Source organism: Sceloporus occidentalis, unplaced genomic scaffold (assembly GCF_023333645.1).
Source record: "Sceloporus occidentalis isolate IW3139 unplaced genomic scaffold, rSceOcc1.0.p SCAF_64, whole genome shotgun sequence".
In the NCBI taxonomy this organism is placed as follows: Eukaryota; Metazoa; Chordata; class Lepidosauria; order Squamata; family Phrynosomatidae; genus Sceloporus; species Sceloporus occidentalis.
In genome coordinates this window covers 858,565-879,251 of record NW_028317044.1, presented here as the reverse complement: position 1 = coordinate 879,251, position 20,687 = coordinate 858,565, and the positions used below count along the sequence as shown (strand labels likewise).

The 20,687-nt window shown below is 45.9% G+C and overlaps 3 protein-coding genes across 6 annotated transcripts; 2 read left to right on the top strand and 1 right to left on the bottom strand.

Moving 5' to 3' along the window:
• The first annotated feature begins 71 nt into the window (after nucleotides 1-71).
• SBDS (SBDS ribosome maturation factor) lies at nucleotides 72-3,738 on the top strand. Its single transcript, XM_089493506.1, has 5 exons — nucleotides 72-270; nucleotides 948-1,077; nucleotides 1,392-1,592; nucleotides 2,019-2,183; nucleotides 2,587-3,738. The coding sequence occupies exons 1-5, from the start codon at nucleotides 143-145 to the stop codon at nucleotides 2,713-2,715; spliced, it is 753 nt and encodes a 250-aa protein (XP_089349632.1). The 5' UTR covers nucleotides 72-142; the 3' UTR covers nucleotides 2,716-3,738.
• LOC149287052 (merlin-like) lies at nucleotides 3,733-15,062 on the bottom strand. Of its 3 annotated transcripts, none has more exons than XM_089493504.1 (18): nucleotides 14,661-15,062; nucleotides 13,496-13,613; nucleotides 12,556-12,681; nucleotides 12,166-12,288; nucleotides 10,408-10,491; nucleotides 10,073-10,141; nucleotides 8,567-8,649; nucleotides 8,165-8,240; nucleotides 7,707-7,844; nucleotides 7,507-7,581; nucleotides 7,036-7,149; nucleotides 6,766-6,888; nucleotides 6,230-6,447; nucleotides 6,024-6,132; nucleotides 5,790-5,902; nucleotides 5,488-5,647; nucleotides 5,158-5,343; nucleotides 3,733-4,588 (listed from the first exon to the last, which is right to left on the bottom strand). In XM_089493504.1, exons 1-18 carry the CDS (start codon nucleotides 14,786-14,788, stop codon nucleotides 4,553-4,555), a joined length of 2,079 nt encoding a protein of 692 aa, XP_089349630.1. In that variant the 5' UTR covers nucleotides 14,789-15,062; the 3' UTR covers nucleotides 3,733-4,552. The 3 variants fall into 3 exon arrangements, 2 of the variants coding, with proteins under 2 accessions (XP_089349630.1, XP_089349631.1); XM_089493505.1 differs by having other exon boundaries at nucleotides 13,496-13,644; nucleotides 14,661-14,734; XR_016277534.1 differs by lacking the exons at nucleotides 3,733-4,588; nucleotides 5,158-5,343; nucleotides 5,488-5,647 and having other exon boundaries at nucleotides 5,815-5,902; nucleotides 6,024-6,447.
• Nucleotides 15,063-16,149: 1,087 nt separating this feature from the next.
• Nucleotides 16,150-17,634, top strand: LOC149287051 (small ribosomal subunit protein uS17m-like). Of its 2 annotated transcripts, none has more exons than XM_089493298.1 (3): nucleotides 16,150-16,211; nucleotides 16,909-17,058; nucleotides 17,198-17,634. In XM_089493298.1, the coding sequence occupies exons 2-3, from the start codon at nucleotides 16,936-16,938 to the stop codon at nucleotides 17,486-17,488; spliced, it is 414 nt and encodes a 137-aa protein (XP_089349424.1). In that variant the 5' UTR covers nucleotides 16,150-16,211; nucleotides 16,909-16,935; the 3' UTR covers nucleotides 17,489-17,634. The 2 variants fall into 2 exon arrangements, with proteins under 2 accessions (XP_089349424.1, XP_089349422.1); XM_089493296.1 differs by lacking the exon at nucleotides 16,150-16,211 and adding an exon at nucleotides 16,236-16,506.
• Nucleotides 17,635-20,687: the final 3,053 nt, after the last annotated feature.

The window sequence follows — 20,687 nt, the reverse complement described above, 5'->3', positions numbered from 1 at the left end:
GTTTGCGCTGGTGGGCGGGCCGTTGGGTTGGTTGATTGATTGATTGACTGGCTAAGTGGCCTCCGCCTCCGCGCAGGCGCAGTGCGTTTGGGGCCTAGCTGTCAACAAGAAGGCGCCCTTCTCCTCCTCCTCCTCCTCCGCCATGTCGATTTTCACGCCGACCAACCAGATCCGGCTGACGAACGTGGCCGTGGTGCGGACCAAGCGGGCCGGGAAGCGCTTCGAGATCGCCTGCTACCGGAACAAGGTCGTGGGATGGCGGAGCGGAGCGTGAGTCCAGAGGATAGAGTGCCTCTGAGCATGCGAAGAGTGCGGAGGGCGTCCGTCGTGAAAGGGAAGGAAGAAGGCAGAGTGCCTCTGAGCATGCGAAGAGTGTCCGTTTTAGAAGGGAAAGTAGAAGGAAGGGATCCATTATCAAAGGGGAGGAAAGAAGCAGAGTGCCTCTGAGCATAGAAAGAGTGCAGAGGGGCTCCATTATAAAGAGAAGAAGAAGGCAAAGTGCCTCTGAGCATAGAAAGAGTGCAGAAGGGACACATTATTAAAGGGGAGGAAGAAGGCAGAGGGCCTCTGAGCCAGTGCAGAGTGCAGGGCATTGTAAGAGGCAGGGTGCCTCTGAGCATAGAAAGAGTGCAGAGGGGATCCATTATAAAAGGGAAGGAAGAGTGCCCCTGAGCATAGGCAGAATGCACAGTGGCTATATTATGCCTGCAAAGAAGGCAGGCAAAGTGCCTCTGAGCATAGGCAGAATGCAGAGAAGGTGCATTGTGAGAGGGAGCAAAGCAGGCAGGCAGACAAGGAAGCAGGGTGCCTCTGAGCATGTGCAGAATAACCCCAGGCTCCACTCCGCTATTCCCTGCACTATTATGATGATGATGATGATGATGATGATTCTTCTTGGGAGCCTCTTCCAGGGAGCCTTTTAATGGCGAGGGCGCTTTGTTTTCCAGAGAGAAGGACCTGGACGAAGTGCTGCAGACGCACACAGTGTTTGTGAACGTCTCCAAGGGGCAAGTGGCCAAGAAGGAAGACCTGGTCAAGGCCTTTGGGACGGAGGACCAGACCGAAATATGCAAACAGGTTGGCTAGACTGAGGGGTGATAGTCTTCTCTCCTTGCATTAAAATCCATATCAATTAATGGGCCAAACACAGGGCCTTGGACCAAATGGACGGACGGAAAGAAATGCACACGTGGCTCTAAGCTGCTCTCACTTGTCAGGCTGTTTCATGCGCTTTTACTCTGTTTAAATGCTCTTTTTATTGAAACGGTTTCAAAGGGCCAGGTGTGCCTTAATAAGTAACTTCTGGTAGCCTTGACACTATAATCTAAAAGATCTGTGGCTTTCAGAATTATGGTCCTCCAAACTTAACGCCGCTTCTGCCTCGCTTTCAGATCCTAGCCAAAGGGGAGCTGCAGGTGTCGGACAAAGAGCGCCACACGCAGCTGGAGCAGATGTTCCGCGACATCGCCACCATCGTGGCCGACAAGTGCGTCAACCCGGAAACCAAGCGGCCCTACACTGTCGGCCTGATCGAGAAAGCCATGAAGGACATCCACTACTCCGTCAAACCCGGGAAGAGCACCAAACAGCAGGTAAGGAGGATCCCTTTATGCCTCAGAGGCTGAAATCCTGTGTGGTACATGTGTCGGTGAAAAGACGGCACGCAAAATGTGCCAGCACTGTGCGCAGTGTCCACATTCAACAGTAAGTCCTAAAGCCACCGCTAATGGACTCTTTAGAAGAGGAGGCAAGAACCAGTCCTGTCGGTCTCTTTCTAACCAAGGGTACTGGTGTCTTTCCAGATGTTGTCAGATTGGAATAAGCATGAGTCCTTGCCTTTGGCGGCAGCAGCAAGGACCCATGGGTCTTGCAGTCCCAGCCTGTCCCTGTTTTCAGAGGAGACAAGCTCCACTTGCTATTTTGGGGTATAGAAAGGTGGTGAGAGTTGACTGATCTTAAAGTGAAGAGCAAGACCGGGAAGGGAGCTAGAGTTCTTGACCGCCCTCTTTTTCCGCCAGGCGTTGGAGGTCATTAAGCAGCTGAAGGAGAGCATGCAGATCGAGCGGGCGCACATGCGCCTGCGCTTCGTCCTCCCCCGGAAGGAGGGAAAGAAGCTGAAGGAGAAGCTGAAGCCCCTGATCAAAGTGATTGAGAGCGAGGACTTCGACGAGCAGCTGGAAATCGTAAGTGGACCTCTTTCCTGAAGCCACAAGAGAAGGTAGCCATGGCTGCTTCCGGCCTCTAGGCCTCCCTTCCTTATTGACGTTGGGCTTCTTTGCCCGCCTTCTGCCCACAAGTGAACCTTTGTTGCATTTTAGGATCTAATATTTCAGAGGGTTTTAGTTGTATAGACTTCATGTGTGCCAGTTTATGGGCACCCCATGCGTTTCATAGACTTCTTAGGTATGGCCTACTCAGAGGTGGTTTTGCCAGTTCCTTCCTCCGAAATCTCACCTCTAATTGACGGTTTCCATTCAAGTACTCACCAGATCTAGCCTTGCTTAATGTTCATCAGAAGGGATCAGGAGCTTTAGCAATCCTAACCCACGCAGCTTTAGCAATCCTAACTTGTCTCTTGTTGCGCAGGTGTGCCTCGTGGATCCAGGCTGCTTCCGGGAGATCGACGAACTGATCCGGTGTGAGACGAAAGGCAAAGGGACCCTTGAGGTGCTCAGCCTGAAAGACGTAGAAGAAGGGGATGAGCGGCTGGAGTAACGTCGTCCCTCTCCGCTTCCCAAAACAAGGACTCAGAATTAAAGGGCTCCCAAAGAGGCCTGCCTTGTGAGGGGCCCATTGCTAGTGCCTGGTTTGGTTTGGAGTTTTGTTTGGGTGTTATGTCCTCTCCCTTCTCTCCCAACTATGGCAGGTGACAACATGGAAGGGTACCTTAGAGCGCCCCTCTGCCACATGAATCCCATTGGAATGGTTGTGGGTTCTTTGCATGGAGGGGTTTGAAATGCCCATAAAGTGCCACAAGGCCATTGAAGGGGCCAGGCTGGTGGGTCAGGGCTCAGCTCTGAGTATCAGAGAAGGGAACAGACCATAAAGATCTACAGCAAATCCCTTTGTCGCCCATCCGGGGTATTAGGGACAGACTGGCCATAGCCTGCCTCATAGGAGGCCTTATGGGACTTGGCATACAGTTGAGGGCTGGATGCCTGTATGTGGCACTCCAGAAACATATCAGAACCACAGAGGGGTTTCACCATCCATCCTAGAAACCTGACCCACCCCCTCCAGGCTCCTCAACCCTACAGTCTCACTCTGAATGAGCCAAAAGACACAGACGTCGCTAGTTAGGTAATTTGGGTCAGAGTGAGAGACCATTTACAACAACCTGATCTAGAACCCATTATAACATAAACAGCCTTTCCGTTTCCGCTGAAGAGCCACCCGCACTTCCCCGTAAGAAACCTGCCTTTGTTTGGAGGGTTCCCTTTCTGTTCGTATCGATGTGTGGTTTGAGAATAACCAAAGGAACGAGGACTTGTTGGTTGCTGAACGGTAAATGCCAGGCGGGCTTTTGGGGTTTCATGCTGCTTTTAAGATGTGCGTCTTGCTTGCGTTTTGTTGTTCCGTCCCACTCCTAGGAGCCCAGTGTACAGATGCACAGCCTTGAACCTTCTTGAGTATTACACACTAAGACAGCAAAGTTATATCTAATATCTATATATATATGTACCCCTGCTACTATTGTACTGTTGAGATGTCATAAATTTAAGAGGGAGTTGATACACACCAAGACGTTTCTCTCGTTTTTGCGTTAGCATACATAACTACAGCTGTGGTCTTTCGCCTTGGATCATAAATGGAAGCTCCTTTGAGATACCTTGGTTGCCGTGTGCCTTCAAGGAGTGTTCCACTTATGGCGGCCCCAAGGCAAACCTATCATGGGGTTTCGTTGACGAGCATTGTTTTCAACTCCTGTGGCTAAGTAGCCAATTTCGACACCATGTTTTGTCCGTCTTTTATTTTACTTTTTCTAGAAAAACATACTCATGGAAACCTGGAGAACTCTTTAAACATCAATCTCCGCATGTATGACCAGAAACACCCATCTTTACACAAATCCCTACATATACAGAACCTTGATTTGGTTAAGTCATTGTAAGTACACCTTGGTTGCTTTCAGTAGAACTCAATGAGCCACAATGAATGTCTTTTGCTGGTTTCCAAAGGGCTCCCAGCCTGGTGTTTTTTTTCCTGTCTACTCCAAAGTAAATGCCACTCTGTCCTGTGGTCTTGCTCTCAAGTAATCTAATAGGATCACCGGTTTACGTTCATGTTTTCACTGTTTCCATCCCTTAACAAAGAGTCTTTGAACATTGCAAGGATGAATCTTCCTTCAGTTAATACAGACAACATTTGAGGATACCACCAAGAAGGTGCATTCAGTTTCCGCTCTTTGGATCAGCCAGTTTCATAATGGAAGAAGCACCAAGTGGGAACCAAATAGAAATATTCCATGTCTCTTGTGCCTTCATGCCATCAGTCTTTCCCGGATTGCTAAAATAGCCTTGAGAGTTTATCAAAGCAAACAAGCATTTTAGATTCAGATATAGATGACATCTGTCTTGTGCTGCTGGACCTAAGGAGAAAAGGCACAAAAGGAAAGAGAGAATTGTTTTATCTCAGCAAGCTGAAACCCTAGAAAACAGCGGGACTAATAAAATGAACTTCAGCAGGGATAAATTGAAGCCGCTGCATCTAGAAAGGAAAAGTGGAATGCACTTTTTAGGACGGGATGAAAAGGATCCAGGCAAACATGAGCCAGTGCAATTCTGGGTTAGGTAGAGCCTCCCTGTTCAGTGCCATTATTCCTGGCTCGCTCAGTCTAAGAGAGCAAGCATGTGTAGTGGTTTGAGCATTGGCCTACAACTGCGGAGACCAGGGCTTGAACCCCAGCTCCGCCACAAAAACCTCCTGGGTGACCTTTGGCAAATCACACTCTCAGCCTCAGAGGATGGGCAACAAATCTTGCCACCCTAAGTCAGAAACAACCTGAAGGCGCACAGCAACAATTCCTGAATGCCCCAGAGAGGGACCAACAATGAACAAGAAAGCCGTGACTTTGTGGGCTCATCAAATGGACCAAAGATCCAGACAATTCTGACATGAGTCTCTCAGTCCGACACAACCCTCTTTCTACCTGGTTACCTTAATGTGCCTCCTGGCACCTGTGCCCACATGGCTGGCAACCAAGGAGTCCGTCTGGAGAGCGGCATCTGCCACTGGCGCATTGGGCAAGGAGCCATCATCGGTCACGCAGAGCGGAGTCTCTAAGAAAGGCCTTTGCAGGCTCTCCAAAAAGTCCACCTCCAGAGCTTTCATCCACAAAGGAACCTGGAACAAAAGAAGCCCCATTCACCTGGACTGGGTCACAGACACAGGGCTGGTGGCAAAGGATCCCAGGAGTCACCAGCCAACACCCCAGGTGCGTTTTAAAACTAAACGTAAGACGTGTAACGCAAGAAATGGCGTTTGAACCTTGCACAGCTTGGCCGAAGAGCGGTCCAAAGCGCCCAGGACTTCGTTCCAATGTGAGAGGAAGCTGGCCTGTTTCTCTTCCAGTTTCAGCGTTTGGATTTCGGATTTGAGTTCCTTCAGCCGATCTTCGAACTTCCGGCTCTTGTCCAGGTAGTCTAACCTGCAGGGTTCACACAGAGAGGATGAAAAGCCTCCTATCCACAGAAGAGGCTGCTTGCTCTGTGCTTGGCAGGCTTGCTTTCTGAGGAATGGGAGCCCTAACCTCCACCTGTTTGGTCATAAGAAGAGGACAACCGCCTTACCTTTCTCTCTCGATCTCCAAGGAGAGCCTCTTCAAGTCAATGTCCCGTAAATCCAGCTTTGCGGATCCCTTCTCGGCATCCACAGTTAAGGCCGGGAGAAGTTTGGGAGGATTCTGCAAGAAGAGGCAAACTTGGGAAGTCAAAGGCTTTCATGACCAGCATCCATAGCGGAGCCCAAGATCACCCCCAGCAAATTTCACAACTCAAGAGTGTGTGTGTGTAATATATCCTTACCGGTGTGGCAGGCCGACTCTTGCTCACCTCCTGGAGCTTCTGCTTGGCCTTTTCCTCAGCCTCCCGGGCCACATGCAAGTCCTGCTTCAAATGTTCGGCTTCCTTGGCCCTGGAGAAGCAAGCCAAAGCCCCATGACTCCAAAGACTCCGGTGGGAGGATTCTGGGGGTCGCCACCCCAAAAAGGACCCCTGGGTGCATCTCTGACCTCCGGTCTGACTCCTTCACTAGCGTCATGGCGATCAGCTCGGCCTCCCGCATCTTGTGCTCCATCAGGCGCTTCTCCTCCTTTGTCTTCAAGGCAGCCAACTCCAGCCTTTGCCGCTGCTCCTCTGCCTCGGCCGCATTCTGGGCCAGGAGTTTGGCCTCCTCCTCTGCAATCTGGGCCTTCTCCGCCAGAAGCTCCGCCGTGGCCTCTGAACGGCGCTGGACAAGGGAGATAGATCGATAAATTGATTGATTATTGATTGGTTGGTTTAGGTTCATGGCCATCGCAAGACACAGGTAAGCCCCCATTTCCAGACTGTGGGGAAGTCACTTTCTAAACGCTGATCAGGGAATGGCATCCGATCTGGGTTTTAGTCCAAACTTTCACAGAGCGGACCCATTTCCTCAAGCAATGTTGAAGCTACCAGCCGCCATCACACAAGTAAAGTAATATCTTGCTTGCTGGCAACTTTAGCATTGCAAAAAGTAAGTGCGTAGAAGGGATCAGGTAGCAACTTCTTCGCTGGAGAGGCTCACCCGCGCTTCATGGGCCTGGCGGGCTTCGTCTTCCACTTCGAAGAGGCGCCGTTCCAGTTCATCCTTGGCGCGTTCTGCCTCTTCCCGCAGCTGCTTCTCCCTGGCCAGGCGCTGGTGCTCCATCTGAGAAGGAAAGCCAGCACTTCACACATACAGACCTTAAAAACTAGTCGGTGCCAAACTTTGTACTGGCCAAAAAATGGCACAAGGACGGGCCATTTGTTGCCGGCCAGACGATGGTGACCATCTGCGCCAGCATTTCTCGCCCACCTTCTTCCGAGCTTTTTCCTCCCGCGCTTGAGCTTTCATTTGCTGGATCTCGATGGGATCCACTCGCCGCCTCCTCATGAACAAATCGTGGTTTCCAATGAACAGCTGCATGATCTGCAGGAAAGAGGCAGATCGGTTGGGGATCACGAATCCAGAATATGACCCTCCAACTTTGGTGGTTGTTGTTCCAAGTTTCTCAAGGGGTTGGAGACACCAAATTGAAACCCCAGTTGTTGTGAAATGGAAGAACTGGGAAACTATAAGTTTCCCCCAACTTGCTGGTTAAGGACCGAACTATGAATCTGATGTGAGAATAGCATCACCTTCCTCTGGCTGTTGAACTGCAGCTCCCAGCATCCACTATTTTAGGCCACTGGGAATTGCAACCAAACAACAAGCCATTGGGTTTCCACCACTTCATTAAAATAAGAACTGGATTTCAGGCAGGGAAGAGAAAGAAATCTTCCTCACCAGTTTGTTGACTTTTGGCTGGGAGGAGAAGAACTTGAAGACGTCCTCCTTCTTATCAATGGGTTTAATAGTGAGCTGGAGGATGACAGAGAGAAAGAAAGGGAGAGGTGTGCAACCCGTCTCTTATTCTGCTATCATGAACGGTCAGAAAGATCGGCCTCCTCCGTTTCCTCCGGAGTAGACCCACTGCACCGTCCTACCTCTTTCTCAGTGTAGGAGATGTTCCGGATGCTGCTCCATTCGAAAGACTTGTTTGGCGAGAAGCGGTTGTTGATGCTGTAGACGTGGACCCCTTTCGCGTCGACGCCGAGCAGGAATTCGGTGTGGTTCTTCTTTTGCTGCGGAGAAGAGGAAAGCCAAGGTGGAAAGGATTTAAAATGACATGAATCAGCCTCAGGGCAAACCTCCTCTGAAAAGACCTTGCCCTCGATAGGTTCCCCTTAGGGTTGCCATAGGTCAGAAACAACAGCAACAACGATACATGCGCGCGTGTGTGTTGGAAATAACACCTTACCAATAGTTTAAGTGCTAATTTGATCTGATTCAGTAACCACTTTTTTAACCACAAGTACAGGTTCAAGTTACTCCTTTGGTATTTGCAGCAAGTAACGGAAGTAGGGTCGCTTCCCAAAACAGTGTGAGGACAAGTAATACTTACAGCGATGGGAAAGTAATTCACGCCGTACATTTCCAAGTCTTGTGCAATTTTCAGGTAGTTCATCTCTGCTTCGTACCTGGAAGAGAGGAAAGGAAACATCTTTTATTCGGTCAGGCAAACCGAAGCGGCACTTTTAGGTTTCTTTCTGAATTTCCGTTCTTTTCTACTAAGAAAATAGCTTTAAAAATGAGCTAAATGCCGACAACGCAACAAAAGCAATAATAGTGCATATAAACAAGGCAGAGCTATTCAAGAGCAAATAAAGGAGCTTTAATGGTAAAAATGCTCCAAAGTCTTGGCACGACAACCAAATAGGGACCTTCTTCTCAGAGAGGTTACTGTTTTCCAAACTACAGATCCTTCTGTAAACTTTATTTGGTCAAAATAAGAATGATGATGTACCTGGCTATTCCCCGATGGCACGCATACCAAGCCGTAATCCTTTCTTCCCACATATCGGGGGTCATCTGATATTGGCGCAGGACCTGGAAGAAAAGAGGGAGAACGTAATCAGAGAAAAGGGGGGAACGTTTCTTTATCCACATCCCGCACCCCAAAACCTTCGCATTATTACACTGAAGGGTATCTTCAGATCTGTTTTAGGGATCATGCGCAAATCCAGCGCCTTGGTTTCAAGTCCTCAAGTTCTCGACTGAATCTCACACTACGCATGTTTTGTGGCCCTCGAGTCAACCTCAACGCATGGCAACCCTAAATATCTCTCACATCCATACATAGCAATGGTTCGGATGATCCTCACTATAGTGTCCAGTGTTTTTACTCTTTAGCACCCTGACTAGTTACTTCATGGCCTTCCCAATCCTAGTCTTCTTCCGATTTCTTGACTGCGATCTCCATTCTGATCGACGTTTGATCCAAGGCATGGGGACTCTTTAACTATTTCAATGCTCTCCTTATCTATGTAGATCTTCTATGGATAAGATGGTACCTCACAGCCATTTTATTGGGAGGAAAAAGTAGGGGAATGCTAGCGGAGAGCATCCCATGCTTCCTTGGACTCCTCCCAAGGAAGAGGAAGCCTTGGGAAGAACTTCCCAAACTTAATAATGAATGCCACCCAGATTAACTAATGGATAGAATCATAGAGTTGGAAGAGACCCCAAGAAGGGACCTGACCCAGTCCAACCCCTTTATTCTGCCATGCAGGAACTCTCAATCAAAGCACCCACATTGACAGGGCTCTAATATCACCTCTTAACCTTCTCATCTCCAGGCTGAACATCCCCAGCTCCCTAAGGCCTTCCTCATAGGGCTTCATGGTTTCCAGACCCTTCACCGTTTTAGTCCCCCTCCTTTGGACACATGGCTCCAGTTTCTCAATGTCCTTTTTGGATTGTGGTGCCCAGAACTGGACACAATATTATTCCAGGTGGGCCCTGACCAAAGCAGATCTAGATACTTCTATTGATGCAGCCTAGAATCACATTGGCCTTTTTAGCTGCCTCATCACACTCTTGACTCATGTTCAACTTGTGGTCCGCTTGGACTCCTAGATCCCTTTCACATGTTGTCTCCTTAAACCAGGTGTCCTCCATAATCCTATATCTGTGCATTTCATTTTTCTGCCCTAAGTGCAATACCTTACATTTCTCCGTGTTGAATTTCATTTTGTTAGCCTTGGCCCAGCTTTCTAGTCTATTCAGGCCATTTTGAATTGTGTTCCTGTCCTCTGGGGTATTAGCTATTCCTCCTAATTTGTGTCATCTGCAAATTTGATAAGTATGCTTCCATTTCTGTCCTCCAAGTCATTGATAGAGATGTTGAATAGCCCTGGGCCCAGGACAGAGCCCCACTGGACACCCCACTGGTCACTTCCCTCCAGGATGAAGAAAAGGAGCCACCTCAAAAACATACGTTGTTGGAAAAAGCAAACTTGTCCCATCTTACTCTCTTTGGAAGGAGTTCTTCCGGAACGAGGAATCCCGGCTTGTGGAGGTCTGGGTCGTAGTCGCCGTACTGCCGTTAGAAAAGAAAAGAGAGGCCAGGAGTGGTTTTGGGATTTTTCAAATCACATACTTTGAATGGATAACATCAGTTCCAGAGCAGCAAATCCAAGGAACAGAACCAGGGATAAATGGGCCCGTTTTGACCTCCATACCGACACATTTTGGCTAACTGTGGCTCTAGTATCACTTCCTGACCAAGCTGGCACAGGGATTCTGAATAGTTGTTAAAAGAAGGATAACAGTGGGTTTGAAAACTTAGATCTCCGGAAACCTCACCTTGGCTTGAATGGCGTAGGACGCCAACAGAACCGTCACCTCCGGCGAACAGTAGATTTCTTCGTTGAGTATCTGTTTCTTAACCTAAGGCACAGAAGAGAAGGAAACAACTGAAAGAAAGAAGCCTGGACCTGAATGCAAAACACGCCCAGACTTGGCGACCGTGAAACCTAACCGTTAGGAAAGTTAACAAGGAACAAACACGAAAACAGAAACCGTGGCGGAAAGGGAACTTTGAGATCAAAACGTAGATCAGGAGGATGCCTACACTCCAGACAACCATCCAGCAAAGTCAAAGTCATAGGGTGCCATAAATTATTATTATTATGGTTGTTGTTATTATTATTATTATTATTATTATTATTATTATTATTGGCCCTATACAGACAGGCCAAAATAAAGCTGCTTCAGGTCACTTTGGAGGTATGGTGTTTCAATGATGCATGCGCCCCAAAAGTCTGGAAGCTGCACCAAAGCTGCACTCCAATCCTTAGGACCGGAGCATGGTTTTGGTGCGGCTTCTGGACTCTTAGGACGCATGCATCATTGAAACACCATACCTCCAAAGTGACTCGAAGCAGCTTTATTTTGGCCTGTCTGTATCAGGCCATAATTAAGCTTTTTATATATATATATATATATATATATATATATATATACACACACAATCTTTTTAATAAGACGGTTCCGGCTTACAATCTAAAAAAGGAGAAGGAGAAGAAGGGGGCTCAAGTCCAGCCATTGACAGCCATTCACAACAACAGCTCAGTCCGCACTGCAGGGATAATCCGGTTTGACACCACTTTAACTGACACGGCTCAATGCTATGGCACTGCGGGATTTGTAGTTTCTGACAGAGAAGACCAAACGTCTCACAAAACAACAAATCCCAGCGTTCCCTATCATTGACCCAGAGCAGTTAGGAACTGAATTTCAAGCCAAGGCTTTGGCACAGCCCATTAAGTCCAATGCTGTAAACATCTCAATGTCTGTACATGTTTTTCCCAGCCGCCTTAATACCCCGCGGGGCACAATCTTGGAGGCTTTCAACCTATTTATGTTTTAATCTTTCAGGGCAAGTCGAAATGCGTTGCTTTGCCAGGCCTCTTCTGTATTTCTTTTGGAAGGGGCGAGGGGGGAAAGAAGAACAATATTTCCTCCGGAACTGCATTTTTCAAAGTCCAAACAAGCCAAGGCAGGTTGCAAAGAGGAAAGAGCAGACGCTTCAAAGCAGACGGAACGCGCCCCGTCTTTAGAAAACAACTCAGAACGAATAACTGTCAAAGGGAGGTCTTGAAACATGATGAAATTAGACCCGTCTATAAAGCAGATTAATCCAGGACTGCCGCAAGTCAACAAAGTCGGTGCGTTAATGGGCACTTCTTTTGAAATCCTGGTATCAGAGCTGCAGAAATAGCATGGAAAGAACAGGGAGAGGTTCCTATTTGTTTGTGAGCTGTTCAGCCTTCTCTGCCATAGAGCTCTATAACAAATTACAAAGCATTGAGCCATGACAGTTAAAGCAGCGTCAAACCGCATTAACTCTGCAGTGCAGACGCAGCTGAGGTCAGTCAGCAGGGCAGTGAATCTACTCCAGGATTTAGTTTGCAAAACAGGTCCAGTGCCTTGGAGGAAGTAGGTGAAAACCAGGCATGGATTCACCGCTCCGCTGACTTGGGAGCCTCCAGCGACGGCATTAAAAACCGACACAGCGCCTCGAAAAAGGTCATTCTGGAAAGAGAAGAAATACCTTCTGACCTGGAGGAAGAAGAGGTGTTGGGTGATCTCCTGGAGCAGTTCCTCTTCGACCTTTTCGGGGTAGAACTTGACCAGGAAATTGAAGCGAATGGGGTCGTCTTTGGGCACGTCTTGGTCCAAAACCTGCACCGAAAGGAAAGCAGAGGAACCAGGAGCGGTTAAAGTATGGCTGAAATATTGCATCTATAACAGAATGAATGATGGGGAAGAACGAAGTAGGAAATGAGAGGAGATCAGTGTATGCGTGTGTATCTATATCCTAATAGGACTGGTTGTACCTATATGATTTTCTTCCTCCGCTAGACCTTAGCCCTCTCTTTGGGTACTAACTGCATTCCTTTGGGATTCCCTGGATGCAAAGCAGTCATGTTTGAAACGTCCCTCCCAGACCTTTTTCTCCATCTTCAGCCAGGTCCCCATCCCTTTGGCGTAGTATTGCAAGCCGAAGAACCACGATTCCCGAAGGCCCAAAGCGCGGCACACCAGGTCAAAGAGGTCCTTGCCCTTCCATTTCATCTAGAGAGAGGCAGAATATTCACATATAAAACAATAGGTAATAAGACAAGACAGCATTAGATAAACTAAGCGGGCAGCAAATTAAAAGCATCGAATATCCCGTATCAAAGCAAATATCAGGTAACGGTCAGATAGCAATGCAATCGCACAATTCAATGTGACCGGTTTAAAAGGCGAACCTAACAACTCAACAGCTTTCGGCAAAGTTTGTCGTCCGAAACCAAATGTATGCATTTATGTGAATTACATTAATTTTGAATTTCACTGTATTTTTAATGCATTTTTCACTGTTGTAACCCTCCCCAATTCCTTGTGATTGGGCAGGATATAAATAAGCCATATATTATTTATTATTATTATCATCCATTTATTAGTATTATTTAGTATTATTATTATCACATTCACCCTTCGTCTCAAAAGTGTCCGCTTGGAAAAATAGTTTTGTCACAGCGAATTAGAAAAGCAGTTACTCCTAGTGAATTAGGAAGGGACTGTATATATACTCATGTATAAGTCTAGAAATGTTGGTCACAAAAACTGATCCCAAAAACATGGGTCGACTTATCCATGGGTCACACCAAAACCCACAGTTTTGGCCCCAAAACCTGCCCTTGGCTTATACACGAGGTTGATTTATAGTCGGGTATATATGGTTGTTCACCATGGCAAAAGGTTCGGCCCAATCCTCTCCCTGAGATGCTAGCTTTCTATGCGCTAGGAGCAGGGGATACATGGGGAGACGGAGAGCTATACCAAAGCCTGGTAAAAATAGTTGTTGTGTTGTTGTTTTTAAAAGGAGACGCTCGCACCTTACCTCACAGTTGAACTCCATCTCGGCATCCATCGTGGTGACCTTCACTTTAAACATTTTCGGCTGCTTCTTCTTCAGTCCCGTAATGGACATTGTTTTTAATAAGGCTTCCCTGTTGCGCCTAGGAGAGAACAAGAGAGGGTCGCCATGCGCTGGGAACGACGCAGAGGTGCATGACGAAAAAACGTTAAATGTTCCACCCCGATTTCTTGCCCCGGAGCCTAAGGCAAGAAGAAGTAAATGAAGAAATGCAACTTAAATTACTTAAATTACTTAAATTACAATAATTAATATTTTATCAGATTATAATGTATACTAAAAAGACATCTAGACATGTAAACAGTATGATATACAATATCCATTCCTCTTTAGTATAATAGTATTCTTCAAATGCTTTAACCGAAAGGGGTTGCCCCTTCGAAACCAAATCTCTAATTGCTTGTACTTTGCGTCCCCACATCTCCTTGATTATATCCTTCTATCTCCCAGGATTTGTAACCTTACTTTGTACCTTTGCATACATCTGCCCTAGTTTATTCCAGATACTTTAAGCAAATCCAATTTATTAAGCTTCAAGTAGAACAAAACGACAGCAAAGATAGTCTGGGTTTGATATCTGGCATCAAGTAAGAGCACTGCCCTACTTTGTGTCAAGGAGAAAAAGCCGCCTCTGTTCCATGCGCCGCTCGATGAAGTGACAGAATAAAAAGGATGCGATTTGAACGTTGAACATGAAAGCAACAAAAACACACATCATGCGAAGAAAACATTGGAGGGAGAAGTGAAATTTATAAGGGGAACATTTGTCGACCGACTCCGACAGTTTAGCCGCAGCCTTTGCTGCCAATAGTCAACGGCATGGAAAAGAGAGAAAGGGAAAAGGATGGGCGCAAAGGAAAAGATGTGCACAGGTGGGGTGCATCTAGATTGCAAGCCCTTTTGGGAAACGCATCCTCCTTTTCCTCCCTTGCCTCTGAGTCCGTTGCTAGAAATTCAATAGACCAACCGCGAACGCATAAAAAGCCACATGCTGGACCTGCTGCATGCCAAATGAGACGCACTGTCTTCTCACATCGCCATGGCTTTCCTTTCCGGCTTTAATCCCGGGTGCATGAAATCAGCCGGGCGTGTGAACAATGCACATTCCTGACCCATTCGCTTTCCTTACCTGCCAAGTTTCCTGGATGCTTGCGGTTGCACAGCGCAAGTCCAACGCGTCTCCTGTCTCTCACATGAAGGAGGTGACAAGCAAAACAGGCACTGCAAAAGCTGGCATTTCCTATGTGCCCATTGCATCAGTAATCAGACCCTGTGGCTGCTGTTGTGGCTCCTTTGTTTGTTCCGACCATGAACTGGAGCATGTCAGCCCAGCTGCCTTCCACAGAAATCGAAGCATGTACATTCCCAGGTGATAGGAGGATGGGAGAGCTGACGCATGGTTGCTTTGAACACTCCTCCTCTCATGATGCCACCCTCTTCTTCCTATGGATGTGGAAACAGCAGGCACTGCAAAGAAAAGGGGGGAAACATTCAACACAGCACCGCAAGGCTTTTAGCGCACTGCCTTCCATCCGAGCATGGGAGGGAACGAAAATAACATCAGTGCAACTTTAGCAAAATGCTGCCCCAATGTGGCACTCTCTCTGCTTTGCACAACTAAAGACACAGGTCTGGCTCAGCCCATGAAGCCGGCGTGCTTCTCCTGCGCATGGCTGTTTTAACACAAAATTGGGGACCAGAGGCATGGGAAAAGGCTAGAGAAAAGTTCCTAAGGAAGAACAGCTCCACATGTTTCAGCACACTCCTTGTTTTCATTGTGGTGTGCGCAGCGATGGCAATGGCAAACCCCCTCTGAAGACACTTGCCCAGAAAACCCCATGAGAAATGAATGCCTTAGGGTTGCCATAACTCAGAAATGACTGAAGGCACAAAACAAAAGAAGTCTCTAGCCATATATATATATATATATATATATATGTCATATACAGAGAGAGTTTGTGTTTGTTGTTGTGTTATTTGTGTTTAAATGCCTTAGGGTTGCCATGAGTCACAATTTCACAAATGTTGTGAAAACACACAATAACAAGTCCTTAGCTCCATATATATATATAGTGTTTGTGTTGTGTTGTGTTTAAACGCCTTAGGGTTGCCGTAAGTCACAAATGACTTGAAGGCACACAATAACAAGTCTTTACCCATATATATATATATATATACACATACTGTATAGTGTTTGTGTTGTGTTCAAACGCCTTAGGGTTTCCATAAGTCACAAATGAAGTGAAGACACACAATAACAAGTCTTTAGCCATATATATATATATATATAGTGTTTGTGTTCTTGGTGTTTAAATGCTTTAGGGTTGCCGTAAGTCACAAATGACTTGAAGGCACACTGTTTGTATCACACTGACAAATATAGTTATTTAGATAGCTTTTTTATTATTAAATTAAGAATTAAATTATGAACATTTCCCTCATGTTTATTTCTCTCCCTCCTTCCTCCGGCCTCGAACCGGCGACCTTCCGCTCTTTAGCGAGGCGCCTTAACCGGTTGCGCCACGCGGGCAAGTTTCGGCCAGAGCCTTCGAAACGGCGCCAGCTGCCTTCCTAGAAGGGCCATTATGCAACCTAAGCGTTCTTTTCCTCTCCTAGCCCCGCCTCTTCCGCTTTTGGCCCCTCCTTCCCCCGGCTTCCAGCTTGGAAAGACTGAGACCCAGTAAGGAAACGTTTAAAGAGGGGTTTGCAAGGCTGGAGGGGGGTCCAGAGCTCTGGAGGCCAAGGTTTTCAGGGATCTGATGGGGAAATAATCATGGAAACCAAGCTGTTTTTCACTCCCTTGGACTACATCTCCCATCATCCCCTTGCTGCTGGCTAGGTCTGATGGGAAGTGCTGCCCAACAACTTCTGGAATACCTATCTATGAAAAGATCCATTCCCCATCCTGGTTTGCAAGGCCTTTTAAATTCAGTGTTGGACTACAACTCCCATCAGACCTTCCTAGCTGGCCAATGGTAAGGGAAGATGGGCTCGGTAGTACTCTGGGGTGACCTACTCTCCCTGTTTCCGCCTAACCATCTCTTGTGACTCTCCTTTCCCATTTAGGTTGAACTCAATGGCTACTATTCGTTGTTGTGCCTCCAAGTTGTTCCCGAATTCAGGCGATCCTATGGGATCTACGATGGGTTTTGGGGGGCTGAGAGAGTGTGACTCAGCCAAAGGTCTGAGCAGGGAATCGAACCCTGGCCTCCAGAGCCGTAGTCCAGCACTCAAACCATTACACTACGCTGCCTCTCATTATTACTACTATTAAATCACCAGACCTATTTGAATGCCCAAACTTGAAATGGGAGTCAGAGTGACTTGTGGAACGGCAGTAACGCAGACGCTTATATTTGCTTGTGTTTGATTGGCAGGGCTCCGGCCGGCAGCGGAAGGGCGCCATGTCTGCGTTGCGTGGCGCAGTGCATGCGAAGTGGATCATCGGGAAAGTCATTGGGACCAAAATGCACAAGACGGCCAAAGTGAGAGTGACCCGGCTGGTGCTTGACCCCTACTTGCTCAAGGTAGTAGTAAACCCTTCCTCCGGAGTTGGGAAACACAGACCCACTGAGACCGCGGTCTCGGCCGTCCTGTTTTTGCGCAACGTAACCAGCCGCGGAGGAGCCTTACTCATCCCCCTCCTCCTCCTCTCGTCCCTTGCAGTTCTATAACAAGCGGAAGACCTACTTTGCTCACGATCCGCAGCAGCAGTGCATCGAGGGAGACATCGTCCTCCTGAAGGCCTTGCCCGAACGCAGGAGCAAACACGTGAAGCACGAACTGGCGGAGATCGTGTACAAGGTGGGGAGGGTCATAGATCCGGTGACAGGGAAGCCCTGCGCGGGACAGAGGCTCCTGGAAAGCGTGGCGGGCGCAGAGAACCTGACGGACAGAGACGCCAACTACCTGAGCGAGAAGCTCCAGGAGCTGACGGTTTCTCCGCAAGAGAAGTGAAAAGTGGCCACCGGACATTTCCATAGAGAGAGAGAGATTTTTATGAGAAGGTTATGTATCACACGGTGTGCGCATGCGGCCTTTTCTAAAACACTTGCAATGAACAATAAAGCCGGAGTTAAGTTAAGACACGTTCGGTTTATTTAGCACCGCAAGTTGCGGAGGGAATAGGAGCGTGTTATATTTTAAATAAATAAATAATAATAATAATAATAATAATAATAAATAATAATAATAATAAACTTTCTATTATTTATATTATATTATTAAATTTATTTATATCATAATATATATTATACTGTATATATATTATTTTATAATAATATATATATAATTAAATATATTATTTATATGTAATATTTATATTAATTAAATTATTATTTTATAATATATATAAAATATAGTATTTATATGTAATATTAATTTATCAATTAAATTATTATTTTTAAATTATAAAATATATTTACATTAAGCAATTAAATTACTATCTTATATATAAAATGTAATATTAATATTAATCAATTAAATAATATAGTATTTATATGCAATATTAATATTTATCAATTAAATTACTCTTATATATATATATATATAATGTAATATTAATATTAATTAAATTATTTTATAATATATATAAAATATAGTATTGGTATGTAATATTAATATCAATTAAATTGCTATTTTATATATTGCTTTGAGGGATGGGCAATTTCCATCGGATCTCAAATTGGCCATTGTAAAACCGATCCTAAAAAAGCCCTCCCTCGACCCCCTGGTTCATAATAATTATCGGCCTGTTTCGCTGCTACCATTTTTGGGGAAGGTGATTGAGAGGGCGGTTGCGATCCAGCTTCAGGCAGTCTTGGATGAAACGGATTATCTGGACCCATTTCAAACTGGCTTCCGGGCGGGCCACGGGGTTGAGACGGCCATGGTCGCCTTGGTCGATGATCTCCGTCTGGGCATCGACAGGGGAAGCGTGTCCCTGTTGGTGCTCTTGGACATCTCAGCGGCTTTCGATACCATAGACCATGGTATCCTTCTGGGGCGCCTGGCAGAGGTGGGAGTCGGGGGCACTGCGCTCCAGTGGTTCCGCTCCTACCTCTCCGGGAGGTCCCAGATGGTGCAGCTGGGAGACGTGTGCTCCAGCGAGCGGGCCCTTAAAACCGGGGTCCCTCAAGGAGCCATTCTGTCTCCCATGCTATTTAACATTTACATGAAACCGCTGGGAGAGATCATCCGGAGACATGGGGCGCGGGGTTATCAATACGCTGATGACACCCAAATAATTTTCTCTATGTCTCCAACTGATGCAGTGACCGGGGATGGCGTCTCTCCTCTCGTGGCCTGCCTAGAGTCAGTAATGGGCTGGATGAGGAAAAACCGACTCAAACTGAATCCAGAGAAAACGGAGGTACTTGCGATAGGTTCCCCTGGTCCAGGAATGGCGGTAGTTCCACCTGTCCTGAACGGGGTCACGCTCCCTGTGAAGGACTCCGTGCGCAGTCTGGGGGTGCTTCTTGACTCGTCCCTTCGCCTGACTGCTCAGGTGAATGCGACGGTCAAGAGCACCTGTTATCAGCTTCGGCTGATTCGCCAGCTGCGCCCATACCTGGCCCAGAGGGACCTAGAAACTGTGGTACATGCTCTGGTAACTTCGAGACTGGATTTCTGCAATGTACTCTACATGGGGCAACCCTTATACCAAACTCGAAAGCTGCAAATGGTACAGAATATGGCAGCCCGGCTGGTCACTGGCGTATCCAGGACCAGCCACATAACACCTGTGCTAAAAGATCTTCATTGGCTGCCCATCCGCTTCCGAGCTCAATATAAGGCGTTGGTTATTACCTATAAAGCCCTAAATGGCTTGGGCCCTGGATACCTAAAGGACCGCCTCTCCCCGTACATTCCGCCTCGCACCCTCAGAACATCTGGGCAGCAATTGCTGAAGGTGCCTGGGGCCAGGTTAGCTTCCACTTCGAGAAGGGCCTTTTCCACAGCTGCCCCAGCCCTTTGGAACACGCTGCCCACGGAGCTCCGCTCATCTACTACCCTGGCCCAATTTAGGAAGGACCTCAAAACCTTCCTATTCAAGCAGGCGTTCCCCGATTAAATATCCTGTGGGCCTCCCTCCTCTTCCGTGGCCATGAGGTTGGGCTAAGGGGCTGTTATTGTTGTTTTTTAGATTGTTGTTGCTGTTGTGTATATGTTTTTAACCTTTGTATTCTGTTTGCACTTGTTGCATCATTGTAAGCCGCCCTGATCGTTTGGAAGGGCGGGATACAAATAAAGATTTTATTTTATTTATTTATTATTAAAATATATTATTTACATTTATCAATTGAATTACTATCATATAAAAATATAATATTAATATTAATCAATTAAATTATTATTTTACATTATATAGAAAGTATATTTATATGTAATAATATTTATCAATTAAATTACTATTTTTAAATTATAAAATATATTTACATTTAGCAATTAAATTACTATCTTATATATAAAATGTAATATTAATATTAATCAATTAAATTATTATTTTATATATAAAATATGGTATTTATATGCAATATTAATATTTATCAATTAAATTACTCATATATATATAAAATGTAATATTAATATTAATCAATTAAATTATTTTATAATATATATAAAATATAGTATTTATATGTAATATAAATGTAATATTAATATCAATTAAATTGCTATTTTTATATTATAAAATATATTATTTACATGTAATATTAATATTAATTAAATAGCTACCTGATAGTATATATAAAATGTATTGTTTATACCTAATATTAATAATAAATAAATAAATAAATAAATAAGCTTTATTCTTATAGCCCGCCTTTCTGCTGCAGCGACGAAGGCGGCTTACATGACTAGAACATATTGGAATAATACATACTCTCAATAAAGAAATGGACACACAGACACACCCCTTTAAACCTGGATTAAATACAATACAGTTTAAATATTCAGCCTGTTAAAATGACAGCCATTTTCGAGGGGAGGCAGCGGTTACATAAAGTAAGGAGAGTACGGACATTGTTAAGTCGCAAGTCTTTATGGACCCTGTGGCTCTCTGCTATGGAAACGTAATGGAGGTTTGTTCCAGGGATGTGGAGAAATCGGGGCAATATGGTTTGATTTTGGAAGCCACTAAAAAGTAAGTAAAGCT